Source organism: Arvicanthis niloticus, chromosome 23, assembly GCF_011762505.2.
Source record: "Arvicanthis niloticus isolate mArvNil1 chromosome 23, mArvNil1.pat.X, whole genome shotgun sequence".
In the NCBI taxonomy this organism is placed as follows: domain Eukaryota; kingdom Metazoa; phylum Chordata; class Mammalia; order Rodentia; family Muridae; genus Arvicanthis; species Arvicanthis niloticus.
The window spans coordinates 42812859-42830909 of record NC_133430.1 but is presented as its reverse complement, the minus strand read 5'-3'; the positions used below and the strand labels follow the sequence as shown (position 1 = coordinate 42830909).

At 39.0% G+C, this 18051-nt stretch overlaps 1 protein-coding gene across 1 annotated transcript in view; it reads left to right on the top strand.

The window, feature by feature from the left end:
- The window catches only part of Mnat1 (MNAT1 component of CDK activating kinase), a 131546-nt gene that overhangs the window by 35624 nt on the left and 77871 nt on the right, over positions 1 to 18051 (top strand). Inside the window, exons 2-5 of the mRNA XM_076922021.1 lie at positions 4341 to 4493; positions 6873 to 6946; positions 15345 to 15448; positions 17853 to 17993. Coding sequence (XP_076778136.1) covers positions 4341 to 4493; positions 6873 to 6946; positions 15345 to 15448; positions 17853 to 17993 — 472 coding nt within the window. The remainder of the gene's footprint in view (positions 1 to 4340; positions 4494 to 6872; positions 6947 to 15344; positions 15449 to 17852; positions 17994 to 18051) is intronic.

The following is an 18051-nucleotide window of genomic DNA, read 5'->3' as shown; positions in this document are numbered from 1 at the left end:
AAGAATTGCTTGGTCACGAAGTAAATCCTGTTCCACTTCTTGATGAACCACCAAGTTGTTTTCTATAACAGGGGAACTCTTATATTCCAACTAGTAATGTTTGAAGGATTGCATTTCTCTATATTCTTGCTGACACTTGCTCATTTAAAAAATTATAGTCACCCTTGTACATATAAAATGAAGTCACAGTTAAATTTGCCTTTTCTCTAGTGACTGATCATGGCATTCTTTATGTACCTTTGCTGATTTGTCCATCCGCTTTGGAGGTCTGCCTTTTCAGTCTGTGAGCTGTAAGATTTCTTCATCAGCTCTGGATAGCAGACCATCATCTTTGTCCTTCCTATTTTATAGATTGTCATTTTACTTCTGAGTAATATCCTCTGTTGCATGAATAATTTTTTTAAAAAAAAGTCTGCTTTTCAAGATAGATTTTTTCTGCCCTGGCTGTTCTGTAACTCTCTCTGTAGACCAGGCTGGCCTCAAACTCAGAAATCCATCTGCCTCTGCCTCCTGAGTGCTGGCCGACAAGGCGTGCACTATGCCTGACTCCAGTGAAAATACTTAAAACAAACAAACAAACAAAAAAAATTTTAAAAGTGCAATGTGTGCAGTTGGCTGCAGATTCCCTAGTGCTGTAGATAGAGGTATTTGGAGTTATCTGATGTGCGTGTTGGGAACTGAACTCTAGGCTGCTGTAAGAACAGAGCCAGTATGTTCTCACTGCTGAACCATTTCTCCAGCCCCTGCTGCACAAATTCTTAAATGTTTGATAAAGTTCATATGGTCTTTTGTTGCTGTGTTTTGATTTTGCTTTCAGCATAACTCACATAAACAGGTGTTTTCCCTTTGGTTTTGGTGGGGTAAAGGCCTGGGTTGGCTGGAGCTGGGAGCAGGAGAGGCTACAGGTTGCACTAATAAAGCCAAAAGAGAGTGGGGGCCAGGCCACCAGAAAGGGGTTAGGCAGGGCTGTGGACCTGCCAAATAGGTAGAAGGTTTCCTTTTGAATAGGGTTTTGCTCTTTAAAGCAGCTTAATATGGAACTTCCTGTGTAGCCTCAGGCTTTCCTAGAGGTCTTTATGTAGTTTAGGTTGGTTCAAATTTATGGTGATTCTACTGCCTCAGCCTCCCAAGTTCTGGGATTTATAGATGTGGGCACCATTCCTGGCCTTAGTTAAATATTCTTCGTGAAAGAAAATAAAATCTTACACTAGTGAGTCATTTAAAGGGAATGGGGGGGGGGGTTGTCATCTTGGCCTTAATAAAGATAGGAAAACCTCAAATATGTCTTTAAAAGTGTACATAATAATTGACATTTAGACCTTTCAGCAGTTTTTCAAGTGTTCTGTAAAATATAAGATTTTGTTTGAAAGAATTTCCAGGAATGTTGCAGGCAAGCAATTGCCCACATACTGCTGACCTGGTGGTTCTGCTGCCAGAGAAATACAACTAGCAATTATCAGCTTTCTTATGTTCTTTTTGTATGTCTATTTTTCATGTCTGTAGACTATAAATACATAGGTAAAGATGTGCCCATAGTAACAAAATCAGCAGTGTGTTAGAAATGAGGTATAGAGAAGAATGAATTGAAGCTTTTCTCTGTATGCTTTATGTTGTTTAAACATTAAAGGCATTCTTTTTGCAGGTGAAACTAGAAAGAGAAGGCTGGGAATGTACTTTCAGAGCATGCACTTAACATGCTCAGGCCCTGGTTTCATTTCCAGTCCCCAAATAAATAAGAAAATAGGTAAAACAAATAAAAAACAAACAGTATGGCAATTCTAAAGTGTAGCTTGTTGGGGCTATAAAGATAACCCAGTGGCCAAGAGCATGCAATGGACCTGGGTTCAGTTTTCCAGTACCCACATGAGATCTCACAACTCTCCCATGACTCCATTTCCAGGAGATGTAACACTTTCTGACCTCCATGAGAACAGAACCAGTCATGCATGGAGTGCTATACATACATGCAGGCAAACAATGAAGAAATACATTTAGAAAAGGTAGTTTTTTCTATACCTTTTGAGGTGTGTGTGTGTCTGTGTGTGTGTGTGTGTGTGTGTGTTTGTGTGTTCATAGGAATTGAACTAGGGCCCCATCTATCCTAGCACACATTTGAGTATTCAGCTACCACATAGCAATACTTTTTAACTATTTTGACTTTAAAACAAATTTTTAAAAAACTAAAACAGTTTGACAATTTTATTTCCACATTTTATAATGCAATGACAGCTTCACCTTTTTATCCCCACTCTCTCTTTCAAATTATTCTCTTGCTAGGAAGGAGATGCCTTTTTTAATCATGAAGCTAAAACCACTCAGGCTCTGAGATCTCCTGGTGAAGCTGACAAGTAATACCAAACTAATAAGGTATTACTAATCCCATCTGTTCTATACCTGTCTAGCTTGGTCATGCCAGTCCCATGGGCACTGCCCATACTGCTAATGGGAGGTCTCATAATTAGAGATCTGGGTATCATGGGCATGTGGTTGGCCCTGTTCCAGGAGCCAGTCCCTTGGGCATCATCCCAGGAGGAGGAGGGTCTGTCATTGGCATCATGGGAGGGTCTGTCATGTGAGGTGTGGTACCATACCAGGGTAAGAAGGACCAGAGACTGAGAGGAAGCAGGATCATGGTCCTTGCAGAAAGGAGCAGAGATGGAGCTGGAGATTATCTTTAGTTGTTGAAATGCAGCTGTTTTGTCAATCAAGCTCTTGGCCTGTTCTTCCATCTATTCCTGGTAGTCTTTCACATTCTCTTAGTGTTTCCTACTACTGTAAGTAATGTGTCTTTCTCATAGATAGAGGATCATGGGTAAGATATGTATTTGTGATGGCTTGAATAAGAATGCCCCCCATAGGCTCGTAGATACAAATGCTTGATCACCAGAGAGTGGCACTATTTGAAAGGATTGGGGGGTGTGACCTTGGTGGAGGAAGTGTGGAATGGGCTTTCTTTGAGGTTTCAAAAGCCCAAGCCAAGGCTAACATGTCTCTCTTGGCCAGCAGATCAGTACATAGCTCTCAGCTGTTCCTTCAGTGCCATTTCTGCTTGTGTGCCACCATGATGATGATGGACTAAACCTCTGAATTTGTAATAAGCCCCCAATGAAATGCTTTCTTTATAAGACTCGCCTTGGCCAAGGTGTCTCTTCAAAGCAAAGAGTCAGAACAAGGAGTCCTACGTATTGATCCCATCTTTTCAGCCTTAAATATGATTATTTTAGAAATACTAAGATATTTAACATTTATTCTGAATAACTGAACTAATTAAATCTAGTCTTTAATACCTGGAAATATGGAAAATTTGAGGCTTTTTAAATATTTCACATAATTCCTTCGTTATAAACATCTGTAATTGGTTAAAATGTGTCCATTTTCAACTTCTGTAGTTGAAGTTTCTTCTAACCTCAAGATATAGTAAAAATGAAATATTCCTTTACATCTAAGTTCGGGGTGTTTTTTCCCTAAGGTTTTGTTGATCTTGGAAATGACTGCTATGCTCTGTGAAATTTTTGTCATTAAGATCTTAAAATTTACATTATGCAGAGGGGGGTGAGGGAGGAGGATGGGGAGGGAAAGGGAGAGAGAGAAGGGAGTGGGGGTGTTGGTTGTTTTGCTCAATTGCCCGCCACTTTATGTTTTGAGACAGGTCTCTGATTGAATCTAGGGATCACATGTTAGCTAGGCAGTTTTACTAGGTAGTGTTAAACATCCTTCTGTCTGCCTCTTCAGTAAAGGGATTACAGTAGTGCGTCATCACCACACCCAACCTTTATGTGGCTGCTGGATGCCCAAACTCATGTCTTCAAACACTTTACTGACTGAGCTGTATTGCTCCAGCCCCATTTTGGCATTTAGAATTGGAAGTGCTCAGAGCATTTTGGAAGGGCCATGACAGTGCATACCTTGCCATTCCTTACTTTTTCTGTGGTCCTCTTTCTTTTTAGTACCTCATTCAATCTATTTACTCTTTACAATTTGATAACTGGTATCTTCTCAGTTATCTATGTCTGAAGAGTAATTGCCAAATATAAATGGTATTCCAAAGTTTTATTTTCTATAAAATTATAAGTATCAATGAAAATTTTATCTCCAGTCCTCAATCCTACCTTGAAGAGCAGACTTGTAGATTTGAACTCTACCTTAAATATTATGTTGTTTTCTTTCTTTCTTTTCTTCCTTCTGAGAATTTCATCCATGAATACCATGTTTATATCATTTCCCTCCCTTTGCTCCCCACTCCAATACTTCTGTCTCCCCCAATTTGCTTTCACATTAATGACCCTTCTTGTTTAACTATTATTATTATTACTATTGCTACATGTGTTCTTTCTTTATAGGTGTGAGAGTTGTGTGGACTTACTGTTTGTGAGAGGAGCGGGAAACTGTCCTGAGTGTGGTACTCCACTAAGAAAGAGCAACTTCAGGGTACAGCTGTTTGAGGATCCCACTGTTGACAAGGAGGTTGAAATTCGGAAAAAAGTTCTAAAGATGTAAGTGTTATTATCAAGGGATTTGGCCAGCAAAGAAAACATCAACAGTTATTTCAATAGTGATTATTATTACTTGTCTATGTAATTTTATACAAATTGGAAAGTAACAAAGTAGTTATAAAATCATCTATATACTTGTTTTACAAAATTTGTTGAGTTTATAGAGAACCGTGTAATATCTAACCTTTGTTAAAGAAAAGCCTTCTTGATATCTTTACAGTTTATTCATTTGCTATTTATTACTTAATTGTCAAATATCTGTTATATTTGTATTAGCAGTAATTAAGACATGCTGTATAAAATAGTTATAAACTTTGTTCTCATGGCTTACTAATAAAGTAGCCTAGGCTATTTAAGAGGCAGAAATTAAAGCAGCAAACAAAACAAACTTACTATAAAGATTAAAGAGGTAGTAACATTTAAATGTCAGTTTGAAGCTTATTTCAGCACTTAAATATTAGCTATACTTTTTTTTAGCTTGCATGTGGATATGTTTTTATGATTTGTTAGTAGTTTTGAGTTTCTTCTTTTTCCCCCTTTTGTTATAAGGTACTTTAGAATTTTAAAATTAATACATTTCCTTAAGATTTTCTTTTGGTTTTTGGTTTTGGCGGATTGAACCCATGCCTTGAGTACTCTAAGCATACGCTCTGCCTCTGAGCCGCACATCTAGTTCATGCCTCACTTCTTGATTTTTAAAAATGGTTTTTTTATTTTTAAATTATCTGTATTGTGAGTGGGTATCTGTGTGTGGAATTGCACATATGAATGTTGGTGTTCTGGGAGCCAGAGGTGTTGGTGTTGGATCTACAGGAGCTGGAGTAACAGGCAGTTGTAATCTACCAGATGGGGTGCTAGGAACTGAACTCTGGTCTTCTGTAAGAGTAGTCCAGGTTCTTTTTTCTTTCATTTTTTTTCTTGTCATTAGTTTATTTACAATCTTCTTATCTAGTGTGAGAGTTCAAGAGTTTAAGCCACTTTTCAGAGTTCACACCTCTGAAATATTTCTCATTATCTATTAAAAGGATGGATTAAGCATCCTTGCTTCTTCAGTTTCTTGGTGCATGCTGTAAAGAAGGGACAGCAAATCCAGATTCAAGCACACAGTCCTCACAGCCAGCAGCTGCCACTTTTTTTTACTGAAAGTGGCAAGGTCTTCCTGGAGCCCTCCACATAGTGCCTGGAATGGACCACGGAGGTGGTGGGCCTCTGATGCCCTGCCCAGCATGCTGTTGCCAGAAGTTCCATGAGGGACAAAGAGAAAGAAGGCAGAAGAAATGGCCCAGCATCAAGTTTCCTTTCTTCATGACCTTGCTATCCCAAGCGTAATACAGGCTCTTAGCCATTGAGCACCTCTCCGGCCCCTCCCAGTTCTTATTTTACTAATGGTTTAGTAACATCTTGCTAGATGGTGAATTTGTAATCATTTTATCAGTGGCCCAGCTGATCTTCTTTTTATTTGTATTACTTCAAGGAGCCATCTTTTATCTTTAACTTCTTCAGTTTTGTTATTATTCACAGATACATTAAAACACCCTCCCCACCCCCACCTGGTAGGGTTTTTCTGTGTAGCCCTTGCTGTCTTGGAATTCACTCTATAGACCAGGCTGGCCTCGAACTCACAGAGATCTACCTGCCTCTGCTTTTTAGGTTTGGGATTAAAGATATGTGCAACCACTAGCTGGCAGACCTAATGTTTTTTAGGTCATATTGTCATGAAAAAAATGAGAGTCCATTTTTCAGTTGAGCGTCAGTTTTCTGGAGTTAATGGCTCTATAATAAATAAGTAATATAATTTACAGTGGTATGTCTTCCTTAAGTTCATTTCCAAATCCCTGAAGTAGGTCATTAAATCTTTTTGCTCAAGTCTTTTCAGAATTGTGCATGTGATACCATTCTCTTCTGAGTCTACATTTTCTCTGTTATCATAGGTATTTTAAGAATAGTGTTTTTGGGTTGCATGCATAGCTCAGTGGTAGAACACATGCCTTTGTGAACAGAAATCAACCTTCCACACCCAACAAAAGAATCAGAAAAACTAAACAAAACAAAGCCAACAAAAAAACCCTCCTCAGCGGGGCGGGGAGGAGGTGTGGGATGTGGGACAGTTGAAGATGGACGGAGGAGATTAAAATTTGGATTTTAAAAAAAAAAAATTAATAAAACCAAAAAAAAAAAAAAAAAAAAAAACAACCCCACCCAGCAAACTCAGCTTTCATTCTTGGTTTAGTTTTAAACCTTGCATCAAGAATACAGTGTTTTACATAGTAAGCAGTCTTTTTCTATACATTATTCTTGAATTAGGTAGAGATGAGCAAGCTGGTTATATAAAATGGTTTACAATGATTTGTAATACTTTGATATTTTTCTTCTCTGTAGATACAATAAAAGGGAAGAAGATTTTCCTAGTTTAAGAGAATATAATGATTTTCTGGAAGAAGTGGAGGAAATCGGTATGTTTTAATTTGATGTGTCAGCCTTGAGATCAGTATTGTTCTCTTTTAGATGCCTAGACAATGTCTCACACACAAGGATTTTGATAGACTAGTGGTTGCCAATGTTCACAGGTTACTTTTTTGTAGTTGAATTACATTTGTCAAATTTAAATCACACTCAAGGGCATTCTTGAGTAATTTTATTGTGGAGAAATTATTACTAGAGGTAGCATTCTTTAGCTGGGACACATGTGTGTTTTTGTGTGTACCTGTGTGTGTGTGTGTGTGTGTGTGTGTGCGCACGCGCGCGCGCATGTCCCAGCTCTATCCAAGCAGTATAAGCAACAGGAAGTGCTTTGATTGACTTTGTAGGTGGGTGCTCTTTCAACTGTGTCTGTGATAATGAGATAAAAACGTTCCCTGTCATTTATGCTGTTGTGTAACAGTAGGTTGGTAAGACTTTGAAGCAGTTGGCTGTTGAGTGACTAGTCAGGGTTTGTTCTTCAAGGCAGAAGTTATAATAGCTTTAGTGCTTCTTTTTAGTGTGATTCGTCATAAGGGGTTCTCCTCACAGAAGTATATTGTTCTGCATGCTTCCCCCCTCTTTCATTGTTGGGCTAGGATTGATGCTTGTTTCATTTTTGCTAAAGACTGTTTTAGAACTGCTAAAAGGTATGGAAGTTATGAAATATTGATTAAAAAAATTACGCTTTTAAAGTGTGATAATTAGAGTTGGCAAGATGATTCAGCAGGTAAGGGTGCTTGTCACTAAGCATGCGTGAAGACTTGAGATCTATCTCAGGGCCCCCCAAAGTGAAAGGAGACTACCAACTCCCCAAGTTTTCCTTTGGCCACCACATATGTGCACTAAATAAATAAATGTAAAGCACACATTCAGTAAGTAAAAATAAAACAAAAAGTTGCTGTATTTATTACAGAGTCCAGGTTTGGAAATGATAAAAGGGAATAGCCTATGAAAATGAGGCTGAAACTGTGAGCGTCAAACAGCCATCTTTTTATTCTCCCAATTCATAACTTTATTATTAAAATACGATAAAAAGAATCATTAGGCCGGGCAGTGGTGGCGCATGCCTTTAATCCCAGCACTTGGGAGGCAGAGGCAGGCGGATTTCTGAGTTCGAGGCCAGCCTGGTCTACAGAGTGAGTTCCAGGACAGCCAGGACTACACAGAGAAACCCTGTCTTGAAAAACCAAAAAAAAAAAAAAAAAAAAAGAATCATTAGAAAGTATTTATATATAAAAGATTACAAATTCAAATTTTTTAGAATTAGTATTAATTTTAAAAAATTTCTTTTAAAGTTCAAGTTATTATGTCTCAGTAGGAGCATGTACAGAACACAGTAGGAGCATGTGCAGAGAACACTTTAAGTTTTTTTTCCCATTTATTTTAGTACCTTAGAGCTGGTGCTTTTTCATTCTAATGTACTTGTTTGTGCTTTGTGTATATTAGCAGCCATGAGTCCCTGAGGATTTGACTAAGAAGATGGTAGAATTGTGAATGCCAGTGAGGGGCAGCATTAGGACGCAGACTGAGAAGATGCTCTGGTGTGGGACAAGCAGAACAGCCATCACAAAGAAAGTTTCCATATACATTAAAGGTGGTGTGATTAGTGTGGTTAGAGACCCTGGCATACAAGAAAGGCAAGAGAAGGTATAGCGCTTACGGGCAAGTTGAATGTACTGTTATAGTTCCAACCAAGTATCCTAGGAAGCTGAAGGAACTGGGGGCCAGGCTTAAGTCATCAAACAGCCAGGGACCTTGATTTTTCATGAGGTTCTGGGTGAGCCTATTTATGTTTTGTTTGTTTGTTTGTGTCTATGAGTTGAGCTAATTAATTTCAAAGAATTGGCAATTTGGGGTCCATATGTAAAACCAGGTTTGCGTTTAGAAGTAGGCACTAGTATAAGCAGGACAGAGTAAGCTTGGATAGAATGACTATAGAGCTATGTAATATTTTGTTTTCTTTGAGATGGAGTCTCACTATCTGATAACTGTTAACGTATGTCAAGTTGGCTTTGAACTTGCAAGGAATCTTGCCTCTGCTTCCCAGAGTCTGAGATTATAGGCATGTACCATCATACCTGGCCTATAATATTTTTCTCTCTTTCTATGTATATGCATGTTGGTATGTATACTCATGCATATGCACATGAAGGCCAGAGGTAAGTGATGGATATCTTTCTCTGTCAGTCTCTACCTTATTTCTTAAGACAGGGTTTCTTGATGAATGTGGAGTTCATCTATTGGCTAGACTGATTGGTGAGCAAATCCCTGGAATTTCCTGTCTCTGAATCTCAGTGCTGGGGTTACAGGTATATGCTTCTGTGCCTTGGTTTTTATGTGGGTGCTGGGGACCCAAACTTAGGTTCTGATGCTTGTATAGCCAGGAGTTAACCAATGGGCCACCATCTTACCCTGTATCACCAGATACAGAAACTATCATTTGATTTGAAAATGATGATGCTATTATATGTATTTTATGAGGGTGTGTCTTTAAAATATGTAGATACTCTGAACATATGTAGAAACTCTGAACCAATGTTTAGTTAGCTTATTACATTTCCATGTCCTTCCATAGACTGTGCTGACTCATGCCTCAGCATAATGATGCATGCTAAACGCTTTCCATTAAAAGCTGTTCTCAAGTACATCTCTGTTGTGCTCTCCAGCTCAGCTAAACACCATAAATGATTTGTACCAGTGATCAAGCTTTCTCAGGCCAATTGTGCTTATTATATTATGCAGTTTATTCCAGAATTATGTAACTATACTTTTGTTTCCCTTTAAAATATAGAAACAGCACTAGGTAGTAGTAGTTATGATTTATATAAGAAGAAACTCCAAATAAAAACTGGACTTTATTCAGTTAGAGAGTGACTGCTTGTATTAGTTTCTTTTCTATTGTTGAGATGACACTCGATGTCCAAGCCAACTTATAAAAGACAGAGTTGAATTGGGTTAGAGTCCACGATGATAAGAGTGAAGGCACGGAGGGAAGAGTCGCAGCCAAGAGCTTGTGTCTTGATTTACCCATAGGAGACAGAGCACACTGGAAATGATTTGAGTCCTTTGAAACCTCAAAGCCTGCTCCCAGTGACACAGCTTCTCCAACAAGGTCACAGTCCTTCCTCATCCTTTCCAAACAGTGCCACAAAAATTCAAACATATGGAGCCCATGAGGGCCATTCTTACTCAAACCACCACACTGGTATATTAATCAGGGTTCCCTAAGGGAACAGAATCAATAGAATAAAAATTATATTAGTTCATTTTATGTATGTATGTATGTATGTATGTATGTATATACTATAATTAAATTAGTTTTCACTGAAATAGTAACAGTGGCTGTCTCACATCTGAGAGGCTGCAAAACTTGTAGTTGCTTGGTCCTTGAGATTAGACTATCATCCACAGTCAGAGTCCCACCATGACTGTCTCACACAGGAAAAGTTGACAGCTCAGGAATTGCTCTGTCTATGAGGGTGTTGTGCCTCAGTAGTCTCCATCTGCTGTGAAGACGAAGAGGGTTGGTAGAGCCACTGTTTTTCAGTCAGTGATAGAAGCCTGGAGATGCTGGTTCTCGTAGCAACAAAGGAACTGCCATCACTAACAGCACCAGGGTAAATTCACTTGGTAGAAAAAGGAAGGCCAAGCAAGCAAAAAGCAAGTACGTTTCCTTCTTGTCTGGGCTGCTACTGGAAGTGCATTTTGTATGGCCTTTCCACTTCCGTGTAGGTGTCAGTACAACTTCTCAGGTGAGGCTCCACACTCAGGTGTTTCTATTGTGGCAAACTGACATTAAAACTGTCACAAGTGCATATTTATAGTATGTGTTGTTCAATTAAAGTATTCTTGAGGGAGGAGGTGTGGAGGAAAGCAGAGGGGCAGAGAGGAGAAGAGGAGAGGAAGAAGAGGAGAGGACTTATCATATGAAAAGGCTTCCCCAGAGCAAAGGAGATGACAAAATAAAGACAGTCCACAGAAGAGGAGGAGCTAATTGCAGATGGGAACGCTCTGCTGCCATTAACCACTCTCCTCGTCATTGTCGTTGTCATCGTCGTCATCACATCTTGAACCACAAGTTTGAAGCAGAGAGAACGTACAGGAGGAATGGCAAGAGTCTTTTAAACTCTCAACGCCTGCCTCCAGTGTTGTACTTGTTCCATCGAGGCTACACCTTTAAGCCTTCCCAAACAGCACCACCATCTGGGACCAAGCATTCAAATGTCTGAGGCTATGGGGACCATCAGACCATCACATCTCTGAAATTTATATGAACCTTTAATAATTCTATGGCAAGAATGCAAATAACCTTATTAACAAGTAGACATCACTAAATCAAAAAACCAGACAAATAGGTATAATAAGTATATGCAACTATCCTCAGCATCACTAATTATCAGGAAAATGCAAATTAAAATCACAAGTAGATACCACCTGTTCAATGGTCCTACTATAAAAAAAGAGCATGTGATATGATAGGTTTGCTAATCAGATTGCTATAGTAATTCCATATGTTTACATATACCAAATATCACATTGTACACTATACGTATATCCAGGTATTGTTTGTTAAAAAGGCTGGAGAGAGAGTTCAGTGGTTAAGAGCATGGCTGCTCTTCAGAGGACCCAGGTTTGATTCTCAGCACTCAGGTGGCATCACACAACTGTCTGTAACTCTAATCCCAGGACATCTTAAGCCCTCTTGGCTCTAAGGCCACCAGGCATGCACGTGTTGCACAGACATACATGTAAGCAAAGCACCCATATTTTTTGTTTTTTGAGAAAGGGTTTCTTAGTGTATCCTTGGCTGTCCTGGAACTAGCTCTGTAGACTAAGCTGGCCTTGAACTCACAGAGATCTGCCTGTCTATGCCTCCAGAGTGCTGGAATTAAGGGTGTGTGCCACCACTGCCTGGCTAAAACACCCATACTTATTAAAGAAATACATAAATTTTCAAGAAGTATATATGAAATGAGAAACCGTGTAAACTTGGCTGTCAGTAAGTTTTAGTCCGTGGCTTGTCGGGAGGTAGTGAGATTTTTAAAAGAGGGTTTCAGTAGTATGGATAAGAAGTAAGGAACTCCTAAAATAGACAGTAGTAGTGGCCATAGTAAACAAGACATTTTAGAGAGGATACTCACTCACTGATTGGGCATTGGAAGTGAGTTAGAAGGGATAGACAGATGACTTGGAGTGTGACTGTGAGCACCTCTGTCCAGTGGTGCTGATCAAGACAATGCAAGCTGGAGGGCTGGGAGAGTTGGCCAAGTGCTGAGCTGTAAGCATGGAGACCTGAGTTTGACCCCTGGCACCCAGGTGAGAAGACCAGCTCTGCTGGTTTGTACTTGTAATCCCAGCACTAAGGAGGCAGAGACAGCAGATCCAGGGGGTTGAGGCCTAACAGCCTAGGTCAGTGTAAGCACCTGTCTCAGGAAATAAGGTGGATGCCAGGTGGTAATGGTGCACTCCTTTGATCTAGTACTCAGGAGGCAGAGGGAGGTGAATCTCTGCCAGTTGGAGGCCAGCCTGGTCTACAGAACAAGTTCTAGGACAGCCAGGACTACACAGAGCAAACCTATCTCTGGGGAGAAAAGAAAGATGTAAGGATGATATCCCCATTAAAAACCAATACCTAAGCTTTCCCTTGGTCCTCCACATCCAAACACACATACGTCACACATACGTGCACCTGCACTCTACACAACCCTTCCCCCAACAAACAGCAATGCAAGTTGTAAAAGTCACATTTTTTATTGGTTTGTCTTGTTACACAGGGAGTCTGCAGGAATGAGGGTTGGAATAGAGATATTAGTTTGGGTCTATCACTTGTTGTTCTGGTTGTTACTGCAGGAACAGAACTCTTTCAGAATCTTGTTTCTGTTGCTGGCTACTTCTGCTTTATTTGTCCTTTCAAAGACACTTTGTCTATATTGATGTTTGCCGATACTCAAAGACAAAATGTTAGTTTAATGGATACCTACTGATGACCAGAGCAGGCTTCATACGCACTATAATTTTCAAAATTCTAAAAGAGACTTTTAATCCTCTTCTATATGGAGAACAAGCTCCAAGAGCTCAAGTGCTGTGCACAAGTTCACACTGCTAGTAAATAGTTTACCTAGTAGACTTCTTGCTCACAGTGCTTTGAAAGTGTGTGATAGGCCTAATGAGTGGTTAGTAGTCTATGTCTGGAATATGGAGTACTGAGAAATAGTCAGAGATAAGAGAGGAGCATATAGGCTTTGGCCTGATGTGGTAGCTATACATGCAACTCTAGCACCCGAAAGACAGGCAAGATGGTCATGAGTTATAGGCCAGCCTGGGACAAAGGAAACTCTGTCATAAAACAAACAAATCAAAAAGACCTCACACCAGCTACTAGCCCATCTACAATAAGGAAGTTGTCCAGAGCTGTTTTTGACAGGTGTGAAGGAGCTTTGACTTTGGTTGTGTAGTAGAAGTGTAGATGCTTACACATACACTAGAGGTTTAGAGACAGGAAGTTAGCTCAGTGTTTGAGGAGGCAGAAAATGGGGATGAAGATATCCTGTTATATAAATGTCATTATTAATTCCTTGACTAGCACACAAATAAAAATTAAAATGTACAATTTTGAACGATGGTATCAAAAACTTACACTAGAAGGTACACGGGAAGATGAGCTTTCTTGTGGCGTTAGCAACAGGCCCTTCTCTGTGAGCATGACAATATGCACATAGAATTTTTTGTTCTCGCCCCAGGGATCATCTCAAACATTTGTTCTTAACTTCATAATAAGCAGATTATTCTTTGAGTTCAGAGAATATTTATTTTAAAAGGATGAGAAAGCCCGAAGGGCTTTAATTGTACATTCTGAATGCCAAAAGACTTTAAAATTGTGCTTAAATAACGTTAAATCTTCCAGAAAATATAATAGGTTTTTTGTTTGCATTTAATTCTTGATTAGAGTCAGGTCAACATCTGAGCTTCAGCAGCAAACAGATAGAGGGTCAGTGGGTTGTTACATAGAGAGAGTTAGCTTCTGCTCCTTCTCTCAGGCTCTCATGACATCGTGGTTCACTGTGGCAGAAATAAGCTTGCTTCAGCTAAGAAGTTTTTGTGTTTGTAATTCAATTTTATAATCCTTATTTTTGAGAGAAATAGGTTGTATTATCTGTGATCACGATTTATATCTATTATATTGCTAATACCTTTATTTTCTAAGTGAAAATGAAATAAACATAGTCTGTTTTACTTTTATTGGGATTTATTGTGGTATTTGTAATTATAAAAGAAATGAATTTCATCTAGCTGTATACATTTCACTTAAAATTGAAGTTTACCTGTTTTTTAAAAAAATTATATCTAATAGCAAGTTTAAATTACTAGTAAATGAACACTCTAATAGGTCTAACAAGACATGTACATTGGAAAAATTATATAGGGTAGAAAGTGGACAAGTCGAAGAGACTGACTGTTAAGATGTAATGTTTTTTGGTCATTCACAGAAGGAGAATTGTCCATGCAAAGTGAGGGGAAGGAAGAGCTGGTGATGAGAGAGATGGGAGGGTAGATCTTGATACTGATGTTGTTCCCTGGATAGAGTTTAAAGCTATAGTCTTAGATATGTGGAGCTCCTGTAGGGGAAAGGTACTCAGCTGGGCAAGCATTTGTAGAAACAACACATTTGTTAGTCATAAAAATTCAGGTTTGGGGATTTGCCTACATTCCAGTCCTGGTTCTAGTGATTATTAGCCATATACCTTGGCTGAGCTGTTTGTTAGTTTTCGACCATGTCTGCGACTGGTAGATGGATCAGTGGGTAAAGGGTACCTGCTGCAAGTCTGACGACCCAAGTTCCACTCCTGTAAGCCACGTGGTGGGAGAAGAGGACTGAGACCTGCAAATTGTCTTCTGACCTTCACACACTCTGTAGAGTGCCTATGTGTGCGCATGCAGACATACGCACGCACACACATAATAAATGAAAAGACACAACCCTATACCTGCCATGTATGAATTAGGCTAAGTAAGATAATTAGATCAAGTGCCTATATTACATATTCCATAGACGTTTGCAATATAGGTAAGTTAGTCTTTGATTTATTTTTATTAAGTTTAGGTTTGTGTGGATGTTCATGGTTTTTTTTTGTCCCTAGATGTACCACATAAGTGCCAGTGTCTGTAGAGGGCAGATTAGCAGATACTCCTGGAGGTAGAGTTAAAGGTAGTCATGAGTGACTCAATGAGGTAGGCAGATAATTAAAAGATATAAATAGAACCATAGAACCATAAAGACTGTTAATCCCAAAAGTAAGATGTCAAAATGCCGTATTTTTGGCTTCTATAGTCACCTTAAGATTTATATTAAAACTGTTAAAATTCATGGCGTTGTTTCCTTTTTTGTTACAGTTTTCAATTTGACCAACAATGTGGATTTGGAGAACACAAAAAAGAAAATGGAAATATATCAAAAAGAAAACAAAGATGTCATTCAGAAAAATAAATTAAAGCTGGTTGGTTGCTAAGTATCTTTTTTTTTTGTAGGAGCAACATCTTTTATATAATATTTAAAAAGATTTTATTAGTTCTTTGAGCATTTCATATGATGTATTTCAATCATATTCATCCCCACTCTCTTCATCTCTTCCTCAGTTTACCCCGTCCTTCTCTACACACCCATCTTTGTGTCCTTCAAAAAAAGCATTTCAAAAGAAATCTGTGCTGCTCAAATATTCTTGTATATGTGGTCTGTTACCAGAGAGTGGGTGACTTACCAGGAGCAGCACTCTCAGAGAAAGCTCTTTGTTTTTCTCACGGCCGCTATTGATTGCCAATAGCTCCATGGCAGAGGTGGGGTTGTGTGCCCACCTTCCCTTCCATGCTGGGATTTGGTCTAGCTTGGGCTGCTCTGATGTGTTCAGAAGACATTGTTTTTATAGTTATCTAGTGCTTCAGGCTTGCAGACTCTTCCCGCTGCCTCTTCACCATTGATCCCTCAGCCTTAGGAGGAGAGTTGCAGAATATATGTTCCCTTTAGGACTAAGCAGTCTTCACTCTCTGAGTTTCTGCACCCTGGCCAGTTGTGGATCACTGTTAATCACTATCCAGTTTAAATACAAGTTTCTCAAATTAGGGTTAATAGATACATTGATCTATGGGTTTAATACTAAGTCGTTAAGAGATGCCTTAACATTATATCCATTTAGTGGCATAATAGTAGTAGATTCTCTCTAAGGGCCTATTACCTGTCTAGCCACAAGTTTAACAATGGTGCCGAGTAAGGATTTCATCTTATGGAGCAGGACTTAAATCCAGTGAGAAAGAGGTTGGTCACTCTCATGATGTTTGTGTCACTGTTGTACTAGTGGGTATATCTCTCTAGAACAGCTGTGACTTTCAGAGTTCACTGCTTAGTAAGGTTGATGATTGATTTTCTCTTTTGGTAACATGCAGAGAGCACCTTCCAGCACCATGAAGGCTAGGTAGTAGGGATAAAGTTTCTAGTTCCATACAGGCCTGATTTTACCAGGTTCTAGGACTCTGCTTCTTTCTGTCAAACTATGGAAGATAACCAGTAATATTGATTATAGCCTGTGTTGTTTGGAGGTCTATGGGACCTCACTGGCCAATAATTCCAAAAGAAGTAACTCATACCTAAAATCGGGCTTTTTATTTTCTAATCTCTCACATTTATTAGGGGCATTGTTGTTCTGTTATAGCAAAACTAATTTTAATGTGTTATATATATTTTATATTTTAGAAACCTTTTATAGTAGTGGTAGTGGTACTATGTTTCATATATCTTTTTTGAAAGGTCTTTAGTGTTTTTGTTCCTCTCCATTATACTTCCTTTACCCTCCCCTTTACTCCCAGTTGAACCATTCCTAGTCCATTATTTCATTTTAACTCTTTGTGTCAGAGCAGTCTCACTCCGCTCTCTGGAAAGCCCCTCCCCATGATCCCTTAGTATGGGCATTGCAAATGTGACACCCATCGGAAGATTCAAAGCTAACACCCACAGATGAGAGAGTGTGAAATCTCTCTAGGATTGGAGTACTTCACCAAAAATAGTCATATTTATTAGTACCAGGATGTGGATCATTAATCTGTTTATAATTTTACTTGTAGTCTCAAGAAACATTTATCACTATATCAATAGTGTCATTACTACATACACTGTGTATGCTGTATCCACACTTGATGTGCTTAAGTGGAGACACTCCGACAACAAGGGGTTATAGCTTCTTTGTTTATTCTTACTCATCCTTCTGGATAGTTGGATTCCTTTCTTAACTTAGAAGCTTGTGTTAAGTACATTGACTTACGTAACAGGGTTAGGACTTGGTAAAGTGCTTAGGAGAAATGCTCACAACACCTAGCAGCTGACTTACGGAGGACAGAGATGAGAGGGAACCGAAGTGGCTTTGAAAATGAGTTCACCTGAGGTGTGGGTCTGCTCCTCAGAGTACAGTGGACCTTGTTTAATTTTGCACATAATAAGGCTTTAGTATTGGAGTGCAGCTCCTTTTTCTCCTTGAAAACTTGGTGTTTTGTTGAAGAATTTGCCTAATACATGAATTAAGAAAATCTATATGAAGTTCTATAAATTACATGACTTCAAATTGTCTATAATAATTGCAAAGTAACTCAACCCCACCCCTGCCCTGATATTAACTAGTTATTCCATTTTTGCTCTAGGCTTAGTGTACTTGGTTTCGTGTTTGTTCTTCCCTGGGGTAGTACATGCTCATATAAAATAACAAGTGTCCCAATCTGTTCTGTATAGAGTTGTTAACATTATTAAAGCATAAGTGATTAATTTGCTTTATGCTTCTAGTAAATAAAGTAGAAGACTATGGTATAGGATTGCTATTGGCTGGTAAATTCATTCCATTCCTTATGGAAATGTTTGTTTAGACTCGGGAGCAGGAGGAATTGGAGGAAGCACTGGAGGTAGAACGCCAAGAAAGCGAACAGCGACGGCTGTTTATACAAAAAGAAGAGGAGCTGCAGCAGATTCTGAAAAGGAAGAACAAGCAGACCTTTTTAGATGAGCTGGTCAGTATAATGCAATTACCACTTAAAAATTCATCTTCCTGTGGATTTTGCAGAATAA